The 20032-nt window shown below is 40.6% G+C and overlaps 2 protein-coding genes across 4 annotated transcripts in view; one reads left to right on the top strand and one right to left on the bottom strand.

Annotated features, from left to right (window-relative positions):
• The window catches only part of WDHD1 (WD repeat and HMG-box DNA binding protein 1), a 62305-nt gene extending 47965 nt beyond the window's left edge, over positions 1-14340 (bottom strand). Inside the window, exons 1-4 of the mRNA XM_066342330.1 lie at positions 14182-14340; positions 13679-13843; positions 13373-13465; positions 996-1107 (exon numbers count right to left, since the gene is read on the bottom strand). Coding sequence (XP_066198427.1) covers positions 996-1107; positions 13373-13449 — 189 coding nt within the window. The 5' untranslated portion in view covers positions 13450-13465; positions 13679-13843; positions 14182-14340. The remainder of the gene's footprint in view (positions 1-995; positions 1108-13372; positions 13466-13678; positions 13844-14181) is intronic.
• LOC136376365 (suppressor of cytokine signaling 4) overlaps positions 13834-20032 on the top strand; it is a 31974-nt gene continuing 25775 nt past the window's right edge. For all 3 annotated transcript variants that reach the window (XM_066342346.1, XM_066342347.1, XM_066342349.1), the window contains exon 1: positions 13834-14125. The gene's annotated coding sequence lies outside the window, so the exon portion shown is untranslated. The remainder of the gene's footprint in view (positions 14126-20032) is intronic.

Raw genomic sequence — 20032 nt, 5'->3', positions numbered from 1 at the left:
ATGTATGCCGGTCATTTAACTTCCGGTCTATTTTCTTCTGGGAATGTATTTTCCATTATATATGACCATTTAAAAAAGAATATCTAAAATATCTAAAGACCAACTCATCTACTTGAATGAGCCTAAGTTTTAAAAAAACATGAATTCTGTGGAATGATTTTTTTCAACCCAAATACAATACACACCCATCTTAAAATTCTTCACAAATAAAAAGTTTAGTGGTTTTTAGATACTTAGTTTGTAAAGTCTTTCTTAAAACATATCTTCATTCTCCACGTAACCTATATCTGAAAACCTGAAAATGCAACTGAGTTGTGCCACAAAGAAAAAAACCTAAAGATTTAAATCTCTTTCTTTAAAAAAAAGGTACACCTTGCATACTTTAATTGGTTCACCATTAATATCCATTAATCACTTTTAATAAACCAGATTGTATCTGTAAAAATTTGCGACAAGTTATGGTACTATACATTTTAAAATACTATTTCATAAGAAAAAGAAACAAGATATATCTATATTCAAAACTTATAAAAATACTTTTCAGGGCCCTGGCCGGTTGGCTCAGTGGTAGAGCGTCGGCCTGGCATGCAGAAGTCCCGGGTTCAATTCCCGGCCAGGGCACACAGGAGAAGCGCCCATCTGCTTCTCCACCCCCCCCCTCCTTCCTCTTTGTCTCTCTCTTCCCCTCCCGCAGCCAAGGCTCCACTGGAGCAAAGATGGCCCGGGCGCTGGGGATGGCTCCTCGGCCTCTGCCCCAGGCGCTAGAGTGGCTCTGGTCGCAACAGAGCGACGCCCCAGATGGGCAGAGCGTCGCCCCCTGGTGGGCGTGCCAGGTGGATCCCGGTCGGGCGCATGCGGGAGTCTGTCTGACTGTCTCTCCCCGTTTCCGGCTTCAGAAAAATACAGGGAAAAAAAAAAAATTCTTTTCATCCAAGCATAAAAAAAATCACATAGCAGTACAATTTCACATCAGTTGCTGTAATTGCTTTTAATACCTTCAAAGCACATGAATATGCCTTTTCTCCGACATTAATGGACTTAGGATCATCATCATCCAAGTCTTCCCAAATCCTCACATCACCATCACTTCCACAAGTCACAATACAACTGTGAAGGAAACACACCCATTAAAAAGTCACTCTGTTTTCAGGCCTATTTGTTTGGAATGCTTAGTTTTTTAAATAAAATCAAGGTATTAGACAATATGTTTTTACATTTTACATTCATAAACCTCAATAACAAAGACTGCCAACCTCCCATGCGAAAAAAATAAAACATGAGTTTAATGTAAAAGCAGGAACCAGATCTCCCTTGCTGATCATGTCTCTAGCATAAAGCAGTCTCTGCTGTATAGAAACCTTGATAAATGTTTGTTGAATGAATAAATAAAGGAATGCAAGAGCTCAATTATCCAAAGCTGATTATAGAAATCACTACCTTTCACTCTCAAATCTTATTTTATACCTTGTCTTTCAAGTGCTTTTATTCATCAGGTATGCGTCCTATCTAGAAAAGCAAATGAAATATAAAAATAAAACAAAAAATGACAAAGAGAAGTCATAAAAAGTACTGTGGATGTTCAGAAGAAAAAGACTAACTCCCACCTGAAAATCAGAAGGATGGTATTTACACTGGGAAGTCAAAGGACAAGAAAGATAAGCTGACACTGGTGAAAACAGCAGTTTCAAACAAAGCATATGAACCAAAATATGAAATTAGTAAAGCTTGGGGGAGTTTACCTAGAGCAGACAGTCCAAGAAATTGAGAAAGAAAATGTGGATTGAGATCATTCTATTATATTTAGGATAACCTTAATGCCAGCATGAGGAACCTGGACTCCCTTCTATAGAAAATAAAAAGGACTGTTAAGTTATCAGTTTTCCCAGGACATTCCTGTTTTATGCATCTAGACGATTGAGCATCTGTCCTCGATTATAACTTGTGTCAAAATTGGTTTGACAAACCTCTTTGCACTTCCAGCTTCTGTCATGATATTTTTTAGTATTGTAAAAAGTGCAATGAATAAAGTTCTCACTTTAATACACAGGTAAATGTGAAAACAGTGATAACTCCTTTCTTGATGCAAATTTACTCCTTTCAAGGATAACAGGTGTGAACTGATAAAAATCAAGAAAGTCAAATGTGAGCCCTTAGAAAAAGTAATTTCTTCCAGTATCCAATGGTGATGAGAGAAAATTTTTAATATTATTGTCTCTACCAACTATTTGGTTTATCAGCCAAAGGATATGTACCAAGCTGCAGACGCCAATTGGTGGGGCCAGTGGGAAATAATAGTGAAATACAGTGGAATTAATGAGAAATATATGCAGGAAATAGTTAAGTATTCCTTTGAAGAGCTTTTAGAGTTGTTTGAACAGTCTTCCTACAGTGTTTTTGTCAATTTACTGTAGGAATATAACCACTTATTAATTTTTTAAAATGTTTATTTTGTTGACATTAGAGAGAGAAGGGAGAGAGAGATATAAACACAGATCTGCTCCTGTATGAGCCCCGCCCAGGGATGGAACCAGCAACCTCTGCACTTCAGGATGATGCCTAACCAACCGAGCTATCCAGCCAGGGTACTACTTACTAATTTTAACATTGACTTTGATTTTTAAATTTTGCAGAAAAACAAAACATTTTCAGTAGCAATAAACTGTAGAAAAATATATCAAATATGTGTTTAATAAAAATTAAGTAATAAACGTCTGCCTCTTAAGCACTTGTTAATAAAAGTATAATTTAAAACAAAATCTTAGTTGACTTTACAGGGGGCTAATAACACCAACCACAGGAAAGTCTGAAGAGACACAACTCCTGAAGAAGCATCAGCATCTACACTGTAAGTCCGCAGTCAACTTGAGACTGCCTGAAAGCCATGCTTCCGCAGCTGCAGAGTTTGCATCTTGTCAATCATAACTGCTGTCCAAAAGAACTTTCTGAAAGGATGGAAATGTTCTACATCTGGCTACTGAGCAATTGAAATGTGGTTAGTGGGGCTGAAGAACTGAATTTTATTTATTCATTTTAGAGAGGGGAGAGAGAGAGAGAGAGAGAGAGAGAGAGAGAGAGATAAAGGGGGGAGGAGCAGGAAGCATCAACTCCTATATGTGCCTTGACCAGGCAAGCCCAGGGTTTCAAACCAGCAACCTCAGAGTTCCAGGTCGATGCTTTATCCACTGCACCACCACAGGTTATACAGTAAATAAAATTTTAATTTACTTAGTATTAAATAACTTAAATCTAAATAGTTACAAGTGGCTAATAACTACTGTGTTGCACAGTGAAGCATTAAAACAAATGACAATTATTTTAAATAAATTTTGTTCATTTTTCATTCTAAGTTCTCTAGTAGAAGTTTGAAAAGTGAAGTGATAGCTGTTAATGGTTGTTTCCGTTAGTAAAAGAGCTTTTCAAACAGTTAAATGATACTGGTTTTATATTAATGTCATCAGAAGTTTGAAACAGAAAGTCAGTCAGATTTATTCCAATAGTGGTGTAGTGTTCCCCTCAGTTCATGGAATCAAAGTACAGCTCTGTAAGTTCACTCTGTTGAACGTGAATCAGCTGACATCATTGGAAATTCTATCCAACTTCATTTGCAAAGTTCAATGCTAAAGATAAAATTCTTAATTTTTACAGTAATACACATTCTCATGGAGCATAACACTTATATAAACAATGCTCTTACTAATTAATCTATTTGGAACTGGAATTATAATTCATAATTGTGCCCAAATGAGCTGTGATAATATACCAAACAAAAGCCATACACCTGACATGTTCACATTTTGACAACAAAAATTTTGTAACAAACTGATATTAAACATTCAAAAATACTTCTTTCTCTGTCATCTATCATCAACTATATCTTTAATATATCTGAGCCTTTGAAGAGTGACTTTATAAAACTTGTGTCATAGCCTGACTGGGTGGTGGCGCAGTGGATAGAGCGTCGGACTGGGATGTGGAAGACCCAGGTTCGAGACCCCGAGGTCACCAGCTTGAGCGAGGGCTCATCTGGTTTGAGCAAAAGCTCACCAGCTTGAGCCCAAGGTCGCTGGCTCGAGCAAGGGGTTACTGGGTCTGCTGAAGGCCCACAGTCAAGGCACGTATGAGAAGGCAATCAATGAACAATTAAGGTGTTGCAATGCGCAACGAAAAACTAATGATTGATGCTTCTCATTTCTCTGTTCCTGTCTGTCTGTCCCTGTCTATCCCTCTCTCTGACTGTCTTTTTGTCTCTGTAGAAAAAAACACAACTTGTGTCATATAATGATGGTATTATTATTATTGGAAATAAGTACTTTAAATTCTAGTTGCATTATATTCAAAATTAGAACTCTTTAATCAAAGCCTTCAACTTAAGCCTTTGAAGCTTTTAGTGAAATGCAATTAATGAAAACAAAACTGTACAGGAAGACATTGAAATTTTTCCCTACAAAAGCAAATAAAAATTGAACAAATTATACATTAAAAGCTGAAAAACTGAATGATTTACTGGTAAATCTGAAATTCTGAAACTGCACTTTGGAATATACTGGCTTATGAGATCTGATAGAACTCTTTTTAATAGTATAAATTTATGTTCTATGCCAGAATAAAATGAAGTAGGCTTAAAGTTTGTGAAATATTCAAAAGAATCATAAATAGACAACTCACTTGATTATATTTTGTCTCTAAAAATACTGAACACCTTATTATTGAAAAAGGATAATCTGAATGCTGGTAAAAAGACAGAACCTAAAAATACTAAAGCCAAGCCTGACTAGGCAATGTCACAGTGGATAAAGCACGGGCCTGGGACACAAGAAACCCAGTGTCCGAAACCCTGAGGTCACCAGCCTGAGCACAGGCTCATCCAGCTAGAGAGTGGGGTCACTGGCTTGAGCGTGGAGTCATAGACAAGATCCCAGTCGCTGGCTTGAGCAAAAGGTCACTGGCTCGGCTGCAGCCCCCTGCCCCACCCTTAAGGCACATGAGAACACAATCAATGAACTAAGATGCCACAACGTAGGGCTGATTCTTCTCATCTCTCTCCCTTCCTGCCTGTCTGTCCCTATCTGGCCCTCTCTCTCTCTCTCTCTCTCTCTCTCAAAAAGAAAAAAAATACTGAAACCAAAATATTTATACATTTCAATTAAAATAACTTTTTTTAAAAATTCAGACTCTTCCATTTAGTAGAATTTGCTCTGAGCTTACAAGGTACATGAGAACCATAATAGAGTATTTTCTTATTGAAAAATACTGTGATCTTTTTTTTTTTTCCCCTGTATTTTTCTGAAGCCCAAACGGGGAGAGACAGTCAGACAGACTCCCGCATGCGCCCGACCGGCATCCAACCGGCACGCCCACCAGGGGGGCGATGCTCTGCCCCTCCAGGGCGAGGCTCTGTCGCGACCAGAGCCACTCTAGCGCCTGGGGCAAAGGCCGAGGAGCCATCCCCAGCGCCCGGGCCATCTTTGCTCCAGTGGAGCCTCGGCTTGGGGGGGGGGGAGGGGAAGAGAGAGACAGAGAGGAAGGAGAGGGGGAGGGGTGGAGAAGCAGATGGGCGCTTCTCCTGTGTGCCCTGGCCAGGAATCGAACCCAGGACTCCTGCACGCCAGGCCGACGCTCTACCACTGAGCCAACCGGCCAGGGCCCTGTGATCTTAAGAAAAGAATTAACTGAAGGTCTCACTTCAAATTTATTAACCAAAAAATACAATTCTCAAAACTGCAATTTTTTTAAGAAAAATAAAAATAAGACCATATTGAAAAAGAATTTTCTTTTCAAAAAAAATATCAGCAACACAATGTTAGAGATAGGCTAAAAAAACCGATTCAAGTACATGAATATGTACCAAGACTGTTCTAGTTGTTAGTGTTTAGATTATATGCCTAGATTATTACTTTAATCATGTTTGGATAATCAATGTAAAGAGATGTCACAAATGTTTTTTAGGAAATATGGTTTTAAAATAGTTTTCAAATAGAAATGTTATAGACCTACAGCCTGACCTGTGTGTGGTAGCAAAGTGGATAAAGCGTCAACTTGGAATGATGAGGTTGCCAGCTGGAAACCTTGGGCTTGCCCAGTCAAGGCACATATGAGAAGCAACTACTGCTAACTGATGCTTCCTGCTCCTCCCCCCATCCTCTCTCTCTGTCCTCCCTCTAAAATCAGTAAATAAAATCTAAAAAAAAGAGAAAAATGTTATAGACCTACAAGAACAGAATAATTTGCCAATCAATAAATACGTAATTCAAAATATTATAGTTTTAGTTGTAATTCTCTTGAAATCCTCCTCTCAATTCTGAAAGGCATCCTAGTTTATTTCTACTATCTTTTTGATTTTATTGATTTGAGAGAGAGAGAGGAGGGATAGAGAAAGAAACATCAATTTGTTGTTTCACTTATTTAAGCATTTGTTGGTTGTTTCTTGTATGTGTCCTGACTGGGGAGTGAACTCACAATTGGCTTACTGGGATGACTCTAACTGAGCTACCCAGCCAGGGCAAAGGCGTCCTAGTTTGGATGATCAATTAAGAAATCCACTGTAAGTTTCTGATCATAAGGACTAATTCCATCAATGCTTTTTATCTTCTTTCGTAAGTAACTACAAAAAGCCAATGATTATGAAAGCATTCTCACCATCTGGATTCACTATCCTCACAGAGCAATGTTCTTCGCTCATCGGATCACCCCTCCTTGACCGTTTCACTGGGTCTCATGAGATTCATAGTCAGGCACCAGCAAAATTTCTATATCATCAGCTCTTTTTCTCAACATTCCTCTAAGGACACTGCTTCCTCTTAATCTCTCTTAAGTGGTAGCTGATTTCTCTTCTACATTCCTCTGGGTCCTAGAGGTGGACCTTCCCTGCATTTTATTACCACATGATTCTATTGTCAACCCCTCTCTCTTAAAAAAAAAAAAAAAAGCTTGAAGCTGCCTTTAGACCACCTATAGATTCTTAAGGAGAAACCCCCCCTACTTCTCTAAGAATTTTTAGCACAACGCTCATTGTAATTCTCTAACAACACTATTCCTATTACAATTCTTAGAGTTTTCAGTATGCATATTGGAGAAATCTTCTGATACTGGATCTTGTCCTATGTCTCACTCAGACTCCCACAGTTGTAGTCTAGATTTTGTCTTTACCAATAGAGCACTGCTCCATAATCTCAACTACAATTATCCTAATCACTTTCACATGACATTCTTAATATCCCAGGATCTACAATCTTTTGAAACTACCTTTTCACTGCCTTTCCCTTCAAGTTCTCATTCCTCCTAACCTGGCTTAGATTCCAGTCTGTTACTAAAATCATTTCTCTGCATGACCCTCAAACCCCTTGGCCCTCGCTGACTTTGTCATAATTACCAGGCAAAATCCCAACCCTGGTTACATCTCTCTATAAATAAATTTACACTTGCAGAACTAAATAAGGCTGGAGAAAAACATATACAGTAACTAGGTTACAGGTCTCACTTTAAATTCATGATCACTAACCTAAGTAGGCCTTTAGTGCTACCCAGCAATTCAATTATATTCCTTGTTCATTCAATTTTCCCTCTCTTCTACCTATTTCATATCTACTCCTCTTTTTTCAAACCTCCACTTCCTCCCCACTCCCAACTAATCACTTCACTCCTATTCACTGAGAAAACAAAAGCAATCTATAGAAATTGGCCACATGTTCTCCCCACAGCATATATATGGGGGTCCTCAGGTTAGGATAGTCTTGACATATGTCTTAAGTTTACTATGCTCACTCTCATAAACACTTAAAAAAATTGAGACATGTTTTAGCTTACGCCATTAGACGACGTGGGCAAACTAGTTTGGTTGTGCAGCGGCAAAAGAAGACGCAGTAACAGCTTATACGTGAGGTAGATGGCATCACTCAGTACACTTACCTATGCCATTTGGACTGTTAAAAGCACAAGTGTTCCATTTTTGTTAGGCCAGGGTGTGTTTTGACTTACACCAAAATTCAAGTTATGTCACTATCACAGGAACAGAACTGTGTAGTAACCCGAGGACCCCCTGTATACATGTGGCTAATTTCTATAGATAGCTTTTATCACTCCACATACGAATCTGACTGTGCTTCTCCAACCTTTGGCCAATCTCTCCCTCTTGTGCACAACACACTAGCCTCTCACACTTAATCAGGACATCACTTCAGGATTACTCCCCCTTTCTTCTATAAAGTCAATTGCTATTTCTCCATTATTGGATCATCTCCATTCATATACAGATGTGGTCATCTCTCTCACCCTAAAACAAAACAAAAATCTTTCCTGACCCCACACTCCTATACAACTACCCTCATTCTTTGAGTGGCATACTCATTAACTTCGATTCCTCCCTTTCCAGTCTCTTGAATCCAATACCAACTAGATTTTCAGTCTTACCACTCCATAAAAAAGCTCATCCACGGCCTGCACACCACTAAAGCTAATGGTGAAATCCCAGTCCTAAATCTGACCCACAACCAATAATGACAATGATGATAATGATGACAACCACAAACACAACAGCTACCATTTACCAAGTGCTTACTATGTACCAGTTAACATGCTAAGTACTTTGTATACATTTTAGTATTTCCACCTCAAAATGCTTACTTCAGCCCTGGCCAGGTAACTCAGTTGGTTAGAGCAGTGGTCCCCAACCCCCGGGCTGCAGACCGGTACTGGTCCATGGGCCATTTGGTACCGGTCCACAGAGAAAGAATAAATAACTTACATTATTTCTGTTTTATTTATATTTAAGTCTGAACGATGTTTTATTTTTTAAAAATGACCAGATTCCCTCTGTTACATCTATCTAAGACTCAGTCTTGACACTTGTCTTGGTCACGTGATACATTTATCCATCCCACCCTAAAGGCCGGTCCCTGAAAATATTTTCTGACATTAAACCGGTCCGTGGCCCAAAAAAGGTTGGGGACCACTGGGTTAGAGTATTGTCCCAATACACCAAGGTTATGGGTTTGATCCCTGGTCAGGGCACATACTATAATCAACCAACAAGTGCATAAATAAGTGGAACAAGTAGATGTTTCTCTTTTTCTCTCTCTTTCTTATCTCTCTAAATCAATTAAAAAAATTTTTTTTAAATGTTTACTTCATTTGGCCTCCAGATATCATTCTTATATCTTACTTTTCTACGTTTCTAGCCACCCCTTCTTCATTTCCTTAACTGGATCCTCCTTCTCTAACTTGATTATAATTCTTTTTGACAGAGACAGAGAGAGAGTCAGAGAGAGGGACAGATAGGGACAGACAGACAGGGAGAGAGAGAGATGAGAAGCATCAATTCTTCACTGAGGCACCTTAGTTGTTCATTGATTGCTTTCTCATATTTGCCTTGACCCAGGGGCTACAGCCGAGTGAGTGACCCCTTGCTCAAGCCAACTACCTTGGGCTCAAGCTGGTGAGCTTTGCTCAAACCAGATGAATCCACGCTCATGCAGGTGACCTTGGGGTTTCGAACCTGGGTCCTCCATGTCCCAGTCCGACACTCTATTCACTGTGCCCCGCCTAGTCAGGTGATTCTAAATATTTTTCATTGTTCCAGGGCTTAGACCTTTAATCTTTTTTCTAAAGTACTTTCATTCCTTCCCTAGGTGGTTTTACCCAAGTTTCTGACATTAAGTATCATCTCTATATTGACAACTCCACATTTAGATTTCCAGCTAAGACCTCAATCTCGAATTCCAGGAGGCATCAGCTAAAGCTGTAGATTTCGCCCTAGCCGGTTGGCTCAGCAGTAGAGCGTCGGCCTAGCGTGCGGAGGACCCGGGTTCGATTCCCGGCCAGGGCACACAGGAGAAGTGCCCATTTGCTTCTCCACCCCTCCGCCGCGCTTTCCTCTCTGTCTCTCTCTTCCCCTCCTGCAGCCAAGGCTCCATTGGAGCAAGGATGGCCGGGCGCTGGGGATAGCTCTGTGGCCTCTGCCTCAGGCGCTAGAGTGGCTCTGGTCGCAACATGGCGACGCCCAGGATGGGCAGAGCATCGCCCCCTGGTGGGCAGAGCATCGCCCCTGGTGGGCGTGCCGGGTGGATGCCGGTCGGGCGCATGCGGGAGTCTGTCTGACTGTCTCTCCCTGTTTCCAGCTTCAGAAAAATGAAAAAAATAAAAAAATAAAAAAATAAAGCTGTAGATTTCTATCTCTAGTTAAAATTTCTTCTCTGAGCTTTAGACCTATTTCTTCAGCTGTCAACATCTCTAGTTGAATATCTCGAAGAAATCCTACACAAATCATGTCTCGCCTAACCAGGCAGTGGTGCAGTGGATAGAGCGTCGGACTGGGATGCGGAGGACCCAGGTTCAAGACCCCGAGGTCGCCAGCTTGAGTGTGGGCTTATCTGCCTTGAGCAAAAAAGCTCATCAGCTTGGACCCAAGGTTGCTGGCTCAAGCAGGGGGTTACTCAGTCTGCTGAAGGCCCGCAGTCAAGGCACATATGAGAAAGCAATCAATGAACAACTAAGGTGTCACAACGAAAAACTGATGATTGATGCTTCTCATCTCTCTCCATTCCTGTCTGTCTGTCCCTGTCTATCCCTCTCTCTGACTCTCTCTCTGTCCCTGTAAAAAAAAAAAAATCATGTCTAAAAGCAAACTCATAATCTCCGCCCCCATTCTACCTCTGAAATATGCTCCTCTCCAAGCTTTTTGAACGTCTATAAATGGTATAATCACTTCCCCAAATGTAAGATCCAAAATTACAAATGTGATCCTACTAGAATCTATGTACACCCAATAAATTAAAATAAAATAAAATTAAAAAAAAAAAACTTGAGGAATAAATTTGACCTTAAAAAATAATGTTATCCACCTGACCAGGCAGTGGCGCAGTGAATAGAGCGTTGGATTGGGATGCAGAGGACCCAGGTTCGAGACGCCGAGGTCGCCAGCTTGAGCGCGGGCTCATCTGGTTTGAGCAAAAAGCTCACCAGCTTGGACCCAAGGTCACTGGCTCCAGCAAGGGGTTACTCGCTCTGCTAAAGGCCCATGGTCAAGGCATATATGAGAAAGCAATCAATGAACAACTAAGGTGTGGCAAAACACAATGAAAAACTGATGATTGATGCTTCCCATCTCTCTCCGTTCCTGTCTGTCCCTATCTATCCCTCTCTCTGATTCTCTCTCTGTCCCTATAAAAAAAACAAAAACAAAAACAAAAAAAATGTTATCCTAGACACCTTCTATTCCTTTATCCTTAATAACTGATCTACCCTGTTGCTTTTACCTTTTAAATATTTCCTGACTGTATTCTCTTTTCTATATACCCACGTCTCCTCTAGTCCTGGCTTCCATCACACGAACCAGACTAATACAGGCATCTTCTAACGGTCTCGGCATCCATTCCTGTTTTTTCTTCCACATATCTTCTCAAAAACACGGATCTCATCATACCTCCTCTCTGCCTCAAATCTTTAGTATCTTCCTACCACTTTTTAAAAAATATTTTACTGGTTTTAGGGAGAGGAAGGGAGAGAGCGAAAAAGTGAGAGAAACATGGATCTGTTCCTGCACGTGCCCTGACTGGGGAGCGAACTGGCAACCTCTGCACTTCAGCAGGACACTCCAACCAACTGAGCTATCAGGCCAGGGCTCTTCATACTACTTTTATTTTAAAATCAAAATTCCTTAATAAAGCCCAGAAGGCCTTGGATAGGATGTCCACTGCCTACCTTCACAAATTCATCTTGTGTCAATCTCTGCATCACTGTCTACCTTTTAGGCTCACTAGCTTTCCCTTTTTTTTTTTTTTTTAAGATTTTATTTTTTGAGTTTACAGAAAGAGGAGAGAAAGGGGAGGGAGGAGCGAGAAGTATCAGCTCATAGTTACTTCACTTGAGTTGTTCATTGATTGTTTGTCGTATGTGCCTTGATAGGGCAAGCCCAGGATTTCTAACCAGGGAACTCAGCATTTCAGGCCTATGCTTTACCCACTGTGGGTAAAGCAGTTCTTTAAACATACCACAGTCCCTAGTCCCACTGGGCCTTTGCACGTGGTGTTCCCTCCTCCTTGAATACAAACATCGACCTGTGGTGGCGCAGTGGATAAAGTGTCGACCTGGAAATGCTGAGGTCGCCGGTTCGAAACCCTGGGCTTGCCTGGTCAAGGCACATATGGGAGTTGATGCTTCCAGCTCCTCCCCACCTTCTCTCTCTCTGTCTCTCCCTCTCCTCTCTAAAATGAATAAATAAATAAATAAAAATTTAAAAAAAAAAAAAAAAGAATACAAACACCACCAACCCACAGGCACCACCTATCTCTTTATACTTCTTAATGATGACTCAAGTCTTCAGATCTCATCTCAAGAAACCCTTCCTCAGAGAAGCCTTCCCTTACTCTTCAAATTAAATCAACTTCCCCTCATTTAGGCTTATCATTGCACATATCATTTAATATTTGTAAGTGTAATTCTAAGTGTACATTTTCTGTGATTATTTTATATTCATTGTCAAGCTGAAAAGACTTTAAAGTCAAGGAAGGAAAAGACTGTGCTTTGTTGACACTGTTATATCTCTAGTCCTCAGTGTAATATTTTTTTCAATGAATAAATCAACACAGAAGTGACAGAGAAAGCCACATAACTGGACAGTGCTGCATAGGAATGGGATTTTGAAAGATGAAAGGGACCAACATAACCCTGGGAAATTATCACCACAGGAATCAAGCAGATGAAATACATTAGGAGAAAAAAAAGCCATCAGAAAGTTAAAAACAACAAAAGAGGGCCCCGGCTGGATTGCTCAGTGGCTAGAACGTTGTCCCTCTGTGTAAGGTACAGGGAGGTGGCGGGTTCCATCTGGGCCAGGGTAGGCAGGAGAAGCAACCAATGAGTGAGTGCACAACTAAATGGAACAATGATCTGATACTTCTCTCTTCCTTTCTCTCTCCCTCCCTGCCTTCCTCTCTCAAATCAATAGAAAATTTTTAAAAATTATAACAACAACCATGAAAACAAAAAAGGAAATAGCATCAGGGGAGTGAAGGGAGGATAAAATACAAAGGGGGGGAGGGTACTGAATTTGACAAGTAGGTACCTGTCAGACCGCTAGGTACAATAATGTGAGATGCAGTGAGGAAGAGAACAAAAGTAAAATGCAGAGAAAAGCTCTTCACATCTTTCCAACTTCCCTGTTAGATTTTACACTCGTTACTCTTTTTGATATTCTTCAATTACCATGACGGTCCGTATAGAACAATAAACCTGAGGAAAACATTTGCCATTTTACATTTTAACCTTATTTCTCTATATTTGTATGAATTGTTTTAGGCTGACTACGTCTATGACACACAAGAATAAATGTTCTAATATTTACACCTGAAACTTTTTTTTGCTTCTCAAAGTACGTTACCTCCCAGAATCATCAAAACAGACATCTGTGTGTCCCTCTGTATGTCCATATCTCATCGGCTTCTGTGTGGCAGGCATCTTTTCCTTCGCCTACCTGAAAAAGGTTTTATAATAGTTAGTATTATTTTAGAGGAGAGGAAAGCCGAAAGCTGGGAAAGAAAGGGGTTAGTCTCTCCCTGGGCACGCTCTCGACAGCCCCGCTGTTCCCCGACCCGAGTGGCACAAATAGAAAAAAATGAAGGGTCTGTCAGACAACAACTCGGCACACTCTCTTCGGCAAGGGCGGTAAAAGGACTGACTGACTCACCGACGTGCCTGAGCCTCCGATACTGAAGAAAGGAGAAGAAAAAGCCGGCGAAAGGATGCTTCCCGCGCTCAAGCGCGCTCTCCACATTGCGCTTGCGCCGGCCCGCCCACTCCCAGCGCCGATCCGGACCCAGGTCGCAGGCTGGTGACGTCAGCTGCTCGCCGGCTGCTAAGAAAAAGCCGGTGGCCGGGGGAGTGAGAAAGGGAGGGAGGAGAACACGGAAGTGGTGGTAACGTCTTGGGAGCAAGTGGAGGCGGTGACGGGGACGTCTGAGACGGGAACCCAGCGCCAACGGGTGGGAGCTGGCAGAAGGGCAACTGCCTTACAGGACCTATATGAGGTTCAGGAGTGCCTGGGCCTCCCTTCACCTTAGCGAGCACCAAGACTGATGGCGATGGTGATGGCGGTAGATACTCGGACAGCTCCTGTAAAACAGCCCTGGGAGAGGTGAGTGGGGGAAGGGTGGTTGCTGCCGGGCCTTGCCGAAAGGTGTCCGCTCCTACCTTTCAGGCTCTGAAAGGCAACCGTACTCGCGACGTTGAACCGGTCCAGCCCCTCCTTGACGTCCGGCTGGAGAATGTGATCTTTGGGCATCTTCTCTAGAGAAGAGGAAGGCGAGACGCTTCTCAAGCCTTTCATCTGGGCATCTTTCGCGCCCTTACCTTGTCATGAAAGGAAAGAATACTTACTTTCAGTTTGCGGTCCCTGAAGGTATGGCGTGTACATTAACGCGTAATCTTGGAGACTCTACATCCCTTAAGAATAAAGTAACTTGGGTTTCCCTGTTCAGACCCCACTTAAAGTTCACCAAAGTGCGTATTTGGATCTAAAAGAGGAGCTAGAACTAAAGTGTATTATTGAATACTTCGGTCCCTGCAATCTCTTTTAAGGTCTTGGCCATTAAGTTTATGCTTTGCTTGTGTCTTCACGTTCTTCATGTTAGTAGACCGTTCTCTGATGAAAACCTTCACAAATGTCTGTGTGTGTGTGTGTGTGTGTGTGTTACCCACTGCCTGGTCGCAGTAATACCTTTTTTATGACATGAGACATTTTTCTGTGGTAGAGATTTCCCCGTTGTTTTTCAAACTCGTTCCACTTTGAAAGGTTGCAAAGACGTTTATAGTTTAGATAAACCGTGGTATTGTTCTAATCGTGGTGGCATTGTGTGAAGGGTTGTTTTGAGTACTGGGGCTCCAAATAGGCTTGCTAGACACGGAGGCTAGTGTATGAATGAAGAAGAAAAGTGATTGGCTGAAAAAGAACTTGGGATTTATGGGAAAATAACCAACCTATTGTTGAATTCCCTCTACAGCAAAAGATACCTGAGACAATTCTTTCTGAGTGACTGAATGGTATCTCTAGATCATTCTTTTTTAAAGATAGACTGATTTATAAAAAAATTTTTTTATCAAAGTAGATATCATTGGTTAGACTTCAGGATTCAAGCTGAACTCTGACATTGTTCATCTTTATATTGAATAAATCATGATGAGCTTTCAGTATAAGCACTCTTCAGAGTTGAGCATAAGAATTTACAAATTGGAACTAACGTTACAGCTATAAAATGCCTTAACTATATCTATAATACCATTTGACTTGAAAGTTATGAATTGTGTCCACACTTCTGTCCTTTCACTTTGCTTAGCAGTCAAACCATTTGATTCATAGATAAAACAATTTTCCTTTACAAATTTCATATGAATGAGAAGAGCTTGGGCCCTACAGTCAAAAAGCCCTAGGTTTTAATTTTGACTCTTGACAATTACTTACCTGACCTTGAATACACTCCTTTACTTTTTCTTCATCCCTAAAATGTAGATAATACTTACCTCCATCGAATTGCTGAAGTATATAGAAGATAAATTTAGATGTATAAAACTAATTATTAATGTCTTGTGTTATTAACAGAGTGCTTTGAGTGGGCATTTAGTGGTTTCATTTAAAATGGAGTCAGTTTACATCATTATCCAGTAAAAATTTTCAAATATTAAAAGACATTCTGTGTTTGCTAGTATATTTTCACAATTCCATTTCTGTTTTAGTCAAATGGCTGTACATTTTAATGTCTTCAGTGAGTTCATGATCTTCCTGAGGAAAAAAGACATTCAAATAATATGTACGAGATGATAGTGCAGTAATGTAATGTGTTTAACTTAAATGTTAGCAAAATTTCTAGTAATTTAAGATCACATAGCTTTTAAAAAAGAAACCAATATAGTTGTCTGTCACTGATGTGGCTGTCAAAATTTTCCAAATGGATTTATCATTAACAGCGCATGTCTCACTGAAGTAGGTAGCTGAATGAACTCACTGAAAATGATGCCAATGGAGCAGATTCAATTGCCATGAAGTTCAGTTAGCCCTGCTCTGTTGTAACCACTCACTGTACCATTGCGCTCACAAATATTGTTGGTCTCAAGGGCAATAAGGTGAGAAAACATGGATATATTTATTACTATTCCACTGATGGTGGTATTATCTACATAAATAATACCATATAATCTTAGAGAGTCAGTTTATCCAAGAGACATACCAATATTGCCTTATGAAAGGAGTTTTAAAAATACCTCTTCAATAAAATATGTATATAAATTCCATTAATCCTATGAAAGGAAAGGCTGAAAGAGAAAATAACAATAACAGAACAGATATTGGAAAAATAACACAAAGTAGTTTAGAAATCTGAAGATTGTTATATCTCTGAAAGCATCCTAAACTCACCAGCCTTTTACATTTATTTTGGGGTAATACTTGCGCATGTATTGTATAAACCTCGGGTATAAAAGGGAGTACAATAAAAGTCCTACTCCTAGCTACCTAGTTCCTCTGCCTAAAAACAGCCAGTATTTGAATCTTTTTTTTTTTTTTTTTTTTTTTTACAGGGACAGAGAGAGAGTCAGAGAGAGGGATAGATAGGGACAGGCAGACAGGAATGCAGAGAGATGAGAAGCATCAATCCTCAGTTTTTCCTGGCAACATCCATAGTTGTTCATTGATTGCCTTCTCATATGTTCCTTGACCGTGGGGCTATAGCAAACCGAGTAACCCATGCTTGAGCCAGTGACCTTGAGTCCAAGCTGATGAGCTTTTTGCTCAAGCCAGAGGAGCCCGCACTCAAGCTGGCGACATCGGGGTCTCGAACCTGGGTCCTCTGCATCCCAGTCCGACGCTCTATCCACTACGCCACTGCCTGGTCAGGCCAGTATTTGAATCTTGTGTTGTTACAATTAACAACACAAGATTCAAATACAATCCTTACCACAGCAAGACAAATATAATCAGTGTTTTATCGATGAAAAGCACTTGGATACTCAGAAAGGTCCTAAGTCACACTCCTACCAAATGTCTGAGCTACAAATAGAACCTAAGTCTTTTACCTTCTAATCCGAGGTAGTCTGACCACACTTCCTCTTCAAATTGTAACTGTTGCCATAAAATTTAGAAGTTAGTGAAACATACCAGGATATTTTATTTAAGCCTATAGTTACCTTACACTAGTTTGTAGGTAAAACTTGTTTTCAAGCTTAAATGTAACCATATGTAATTATTATAAAGCAATGGAAAGAATAATCTATAATCAGTTTAAAAAATATTTTGCCAACTGTTTCTCTTGAAATCTATTTATTTACTAAATTAGCTTATAAAAGCTACAAAATTTGTATAATCAAAGTTTGTTTATATACAACCATAATATTTTTAAAGAATTTAAGACTTTTGCCTGACCAGGCAGTGGTGCAGTGGATAGAGTGTCAGCCTGGGATGCTGAGGACCCAGGTACGAAACCCCAAGGTTGCCAGCTTGAGCGTGGGATCATAAACATGACCCTATGGTCGCTGGCTTGAGCCCAAATGTCACTGGCTTTAAGCCCAAGGTCGCTTGCTTGAGCAAGGGGTCACTGGCTCTGCTGGAGCCCCCAGTCAAGGCAGTTAGGAGAAAGCAATCAATTAACAACTAAGGTGCTGCAACGAAGAATTGATTTGATGCTTCACATCTCTTCCTTCCTGTCTATCCCCTCCCACCCCGCTAAAAAAATGAAAAGAATGTAAGACTTTTTAAAAATAGTGTGGTTATTATCACGAGTAATATAAAACAGTGGTCCCCAACCTTTTTTGGGCCATGGACCGGTTTAATGTCAGAAAATATTTTCACGGACTGGCCTTTAGGGTGGGACGGATAAATGTATCACGTGACCGAGACAAGCGTCAAGAGTGAGTCTTAGACGGATGTAACAGAGGGAATCTGGTCTTTTTTTTTTTTTTTTTTAATTTTATTTATTCATTTTTTTTTTTAGAGAGGAGAGAGAGAGGGAGAGAGAGAAACAGAGAGAGAGAAGGGGGAGGAGCTGGAAGCATCAACTCCCATATGTGCCTTGACCAGGCAAGCCCAGGGTTTCGAACCGGCGACCTCAGCATTTCCAGGTCAACGCTTTATCCACTGCGCCACCACAGGTCAGGCGGGAATCTGGTCATTTTTAAAAAATAAAACATCGTTCAGTCTTAAATATAAATAAAACAGAAATAATGTAAGTTATTTATTCTTTCTCTGCGACCGGTACCAAATGGCCCACAGACCAGTACCGGTCCGCGGTTCAGGGGTTGGGGACCACTGGTATAAAGTGCTTTAGGATATTTCAGAAATGCTGAAGCCTCTTCGGCCTCAGCTTTTCGAAGTATGTCTTTGTAAAGATTTTTATAGCCTTTATCTCTTTTTTAATCTTAATTTTGCTACTTTCCCACCTTTTATTTTTAGAAATTAGCTTCTACATGAAAAGTTATGAGTAATACTGGAAAGAAGCTAATATGTATTTTTATTAAGCTGAATGTATATGTTGTTTTTGTACATTTTAATCCTGGCAGTAAAAACATAAGGCAGCTAGCATTATCTAGAAGTTTACGAAGGGACTATTGAAGCTAAAAGATTTTTAAAGTCAGTTGACTAGTAAGTGACAAAGTCTTAATTTTAGCCTGTTTGATGACTTAGCAGCTCATGCTTCTTCTTTTGTTTTTTATTTTTTGTTGTTGTTGTTGTTTTGTTAAGTGATAGGTGGAGAGGCAGAGAAATAGACTCCAGCATGCACCCTGACTGGGATCCACCAGGCAAGCCCCGTACCAAGCAATGCTCTGCCCATCTGGGGCCACTGCTCCATTACTTGGCAACTGAGCTATTTTAGTGCCTGAAGAGAGGCCATGGGGCTGTCCTCTGTGCCCAGGCCAATTGCTCAAACCATTTGAGCCATGGCAGGGGGAGGGGGAGGGGGAGGGAGAGGGAGAGCTGTTTACCATGAATCTATCTATTAACACATTTTATATTTAATATGTATGTATATGTATTTATTTACAATAAAGTAAGCTAGAGAAAAGAATATGTTATTACAAAAATTATCAGGAAGAGAAAATACATTTACAGTAGTGTACATAGTTATTGGGGAAAATCCGCATGCACGTAGGTAGACCCATGCAGTTCAAACATGTTGCTCAAGCATCAACTGTATAGTGTTTTTCCTCTTTTTAAAACTTTTCTGAATGTTCCATATATTTTATAATGAGCATGTATTGTTTTATAATTTAAAAATTACAAGTAAAAAATATATTTGTACAATTCAGTTTATTCCATAAAGTATTATAATAGTATATCTTAAATATTCTAGTTTTTAAGATTCTGTTAAGGTCCTTCCACTTTTAGAAGTCCACATACTGCCTGCCAGCTCTTCATTTTCTGCTCTCTTTACTCTAGATCAGTAATTTTCAACTTTTTTCATCTCATGGTACACATAAACTAATTACTAAAATTCTGCGACACACCAAAAAATATATATATATTTTGCCAGTCTGACAAAAAAATACATATAGTTTTGATTCATTCACATGAAATGGCTATTGTTCTGTTAGCTGTTGTCATTATTTTATTTGACAGTCTAAGGAGAAAGAGGGTCAGTGCCCCTGATTAAATAGTCAGGTATTGCATGTTTTTGTTTTTGTTTTTTTTTCTTTTTTTTTGTTTTTTGTATTTTTCCGAAGCTGGAAATGGGGAGAGACAGTCAGACAGACTCCCACATGCGCCGGACCGGAATCCACCCGGCACGCCCACCAGGGGGCAACGCTCTGCCCCCCGGGACATTGCTCTGTCGGGACCAGAGCCACTCCAGCGCCTGGGGCAGAGGCCAAGGAGCCATCCCCAGCGCCCGGGCCATCCTTGCTCCAATGGAGCCCCGGCCGCGGGAGGGGAAGAGAAAGACAGGAAGGAGAGGGGGGGTGGAGAAGCAAATGGGCGCTTCTCCTATGTGCCCTGGCCGGGAATCGAACCCGGGTCCCCCGCACGCCAGGCCGACGCTCTACCGCTGAGCCAACCGGCCAG

The sequence above is a fragment of the Saccopteryx leptura genome, chromosome 6, assembly GCF_036850995.1.
Source record: "Saccopteryx leptura isolate mSacLep1 chromosome 6, mSacLep1_pri_phased_curated, whole genome shotgun sequence".
Taxonomy (NCBI): domain Eukaryota; kingdom Metazoa; phylum Chordata; class Mammalia; order Chiroptera; family Emballonuridae; genus Saccopteryx; species Saccopteryx leptura.
The sequence above is the reverse complement of the archived record's forward strand: the minus strand, read 5'-3'. Positions and strand labels throughout refer to the sequence as shown.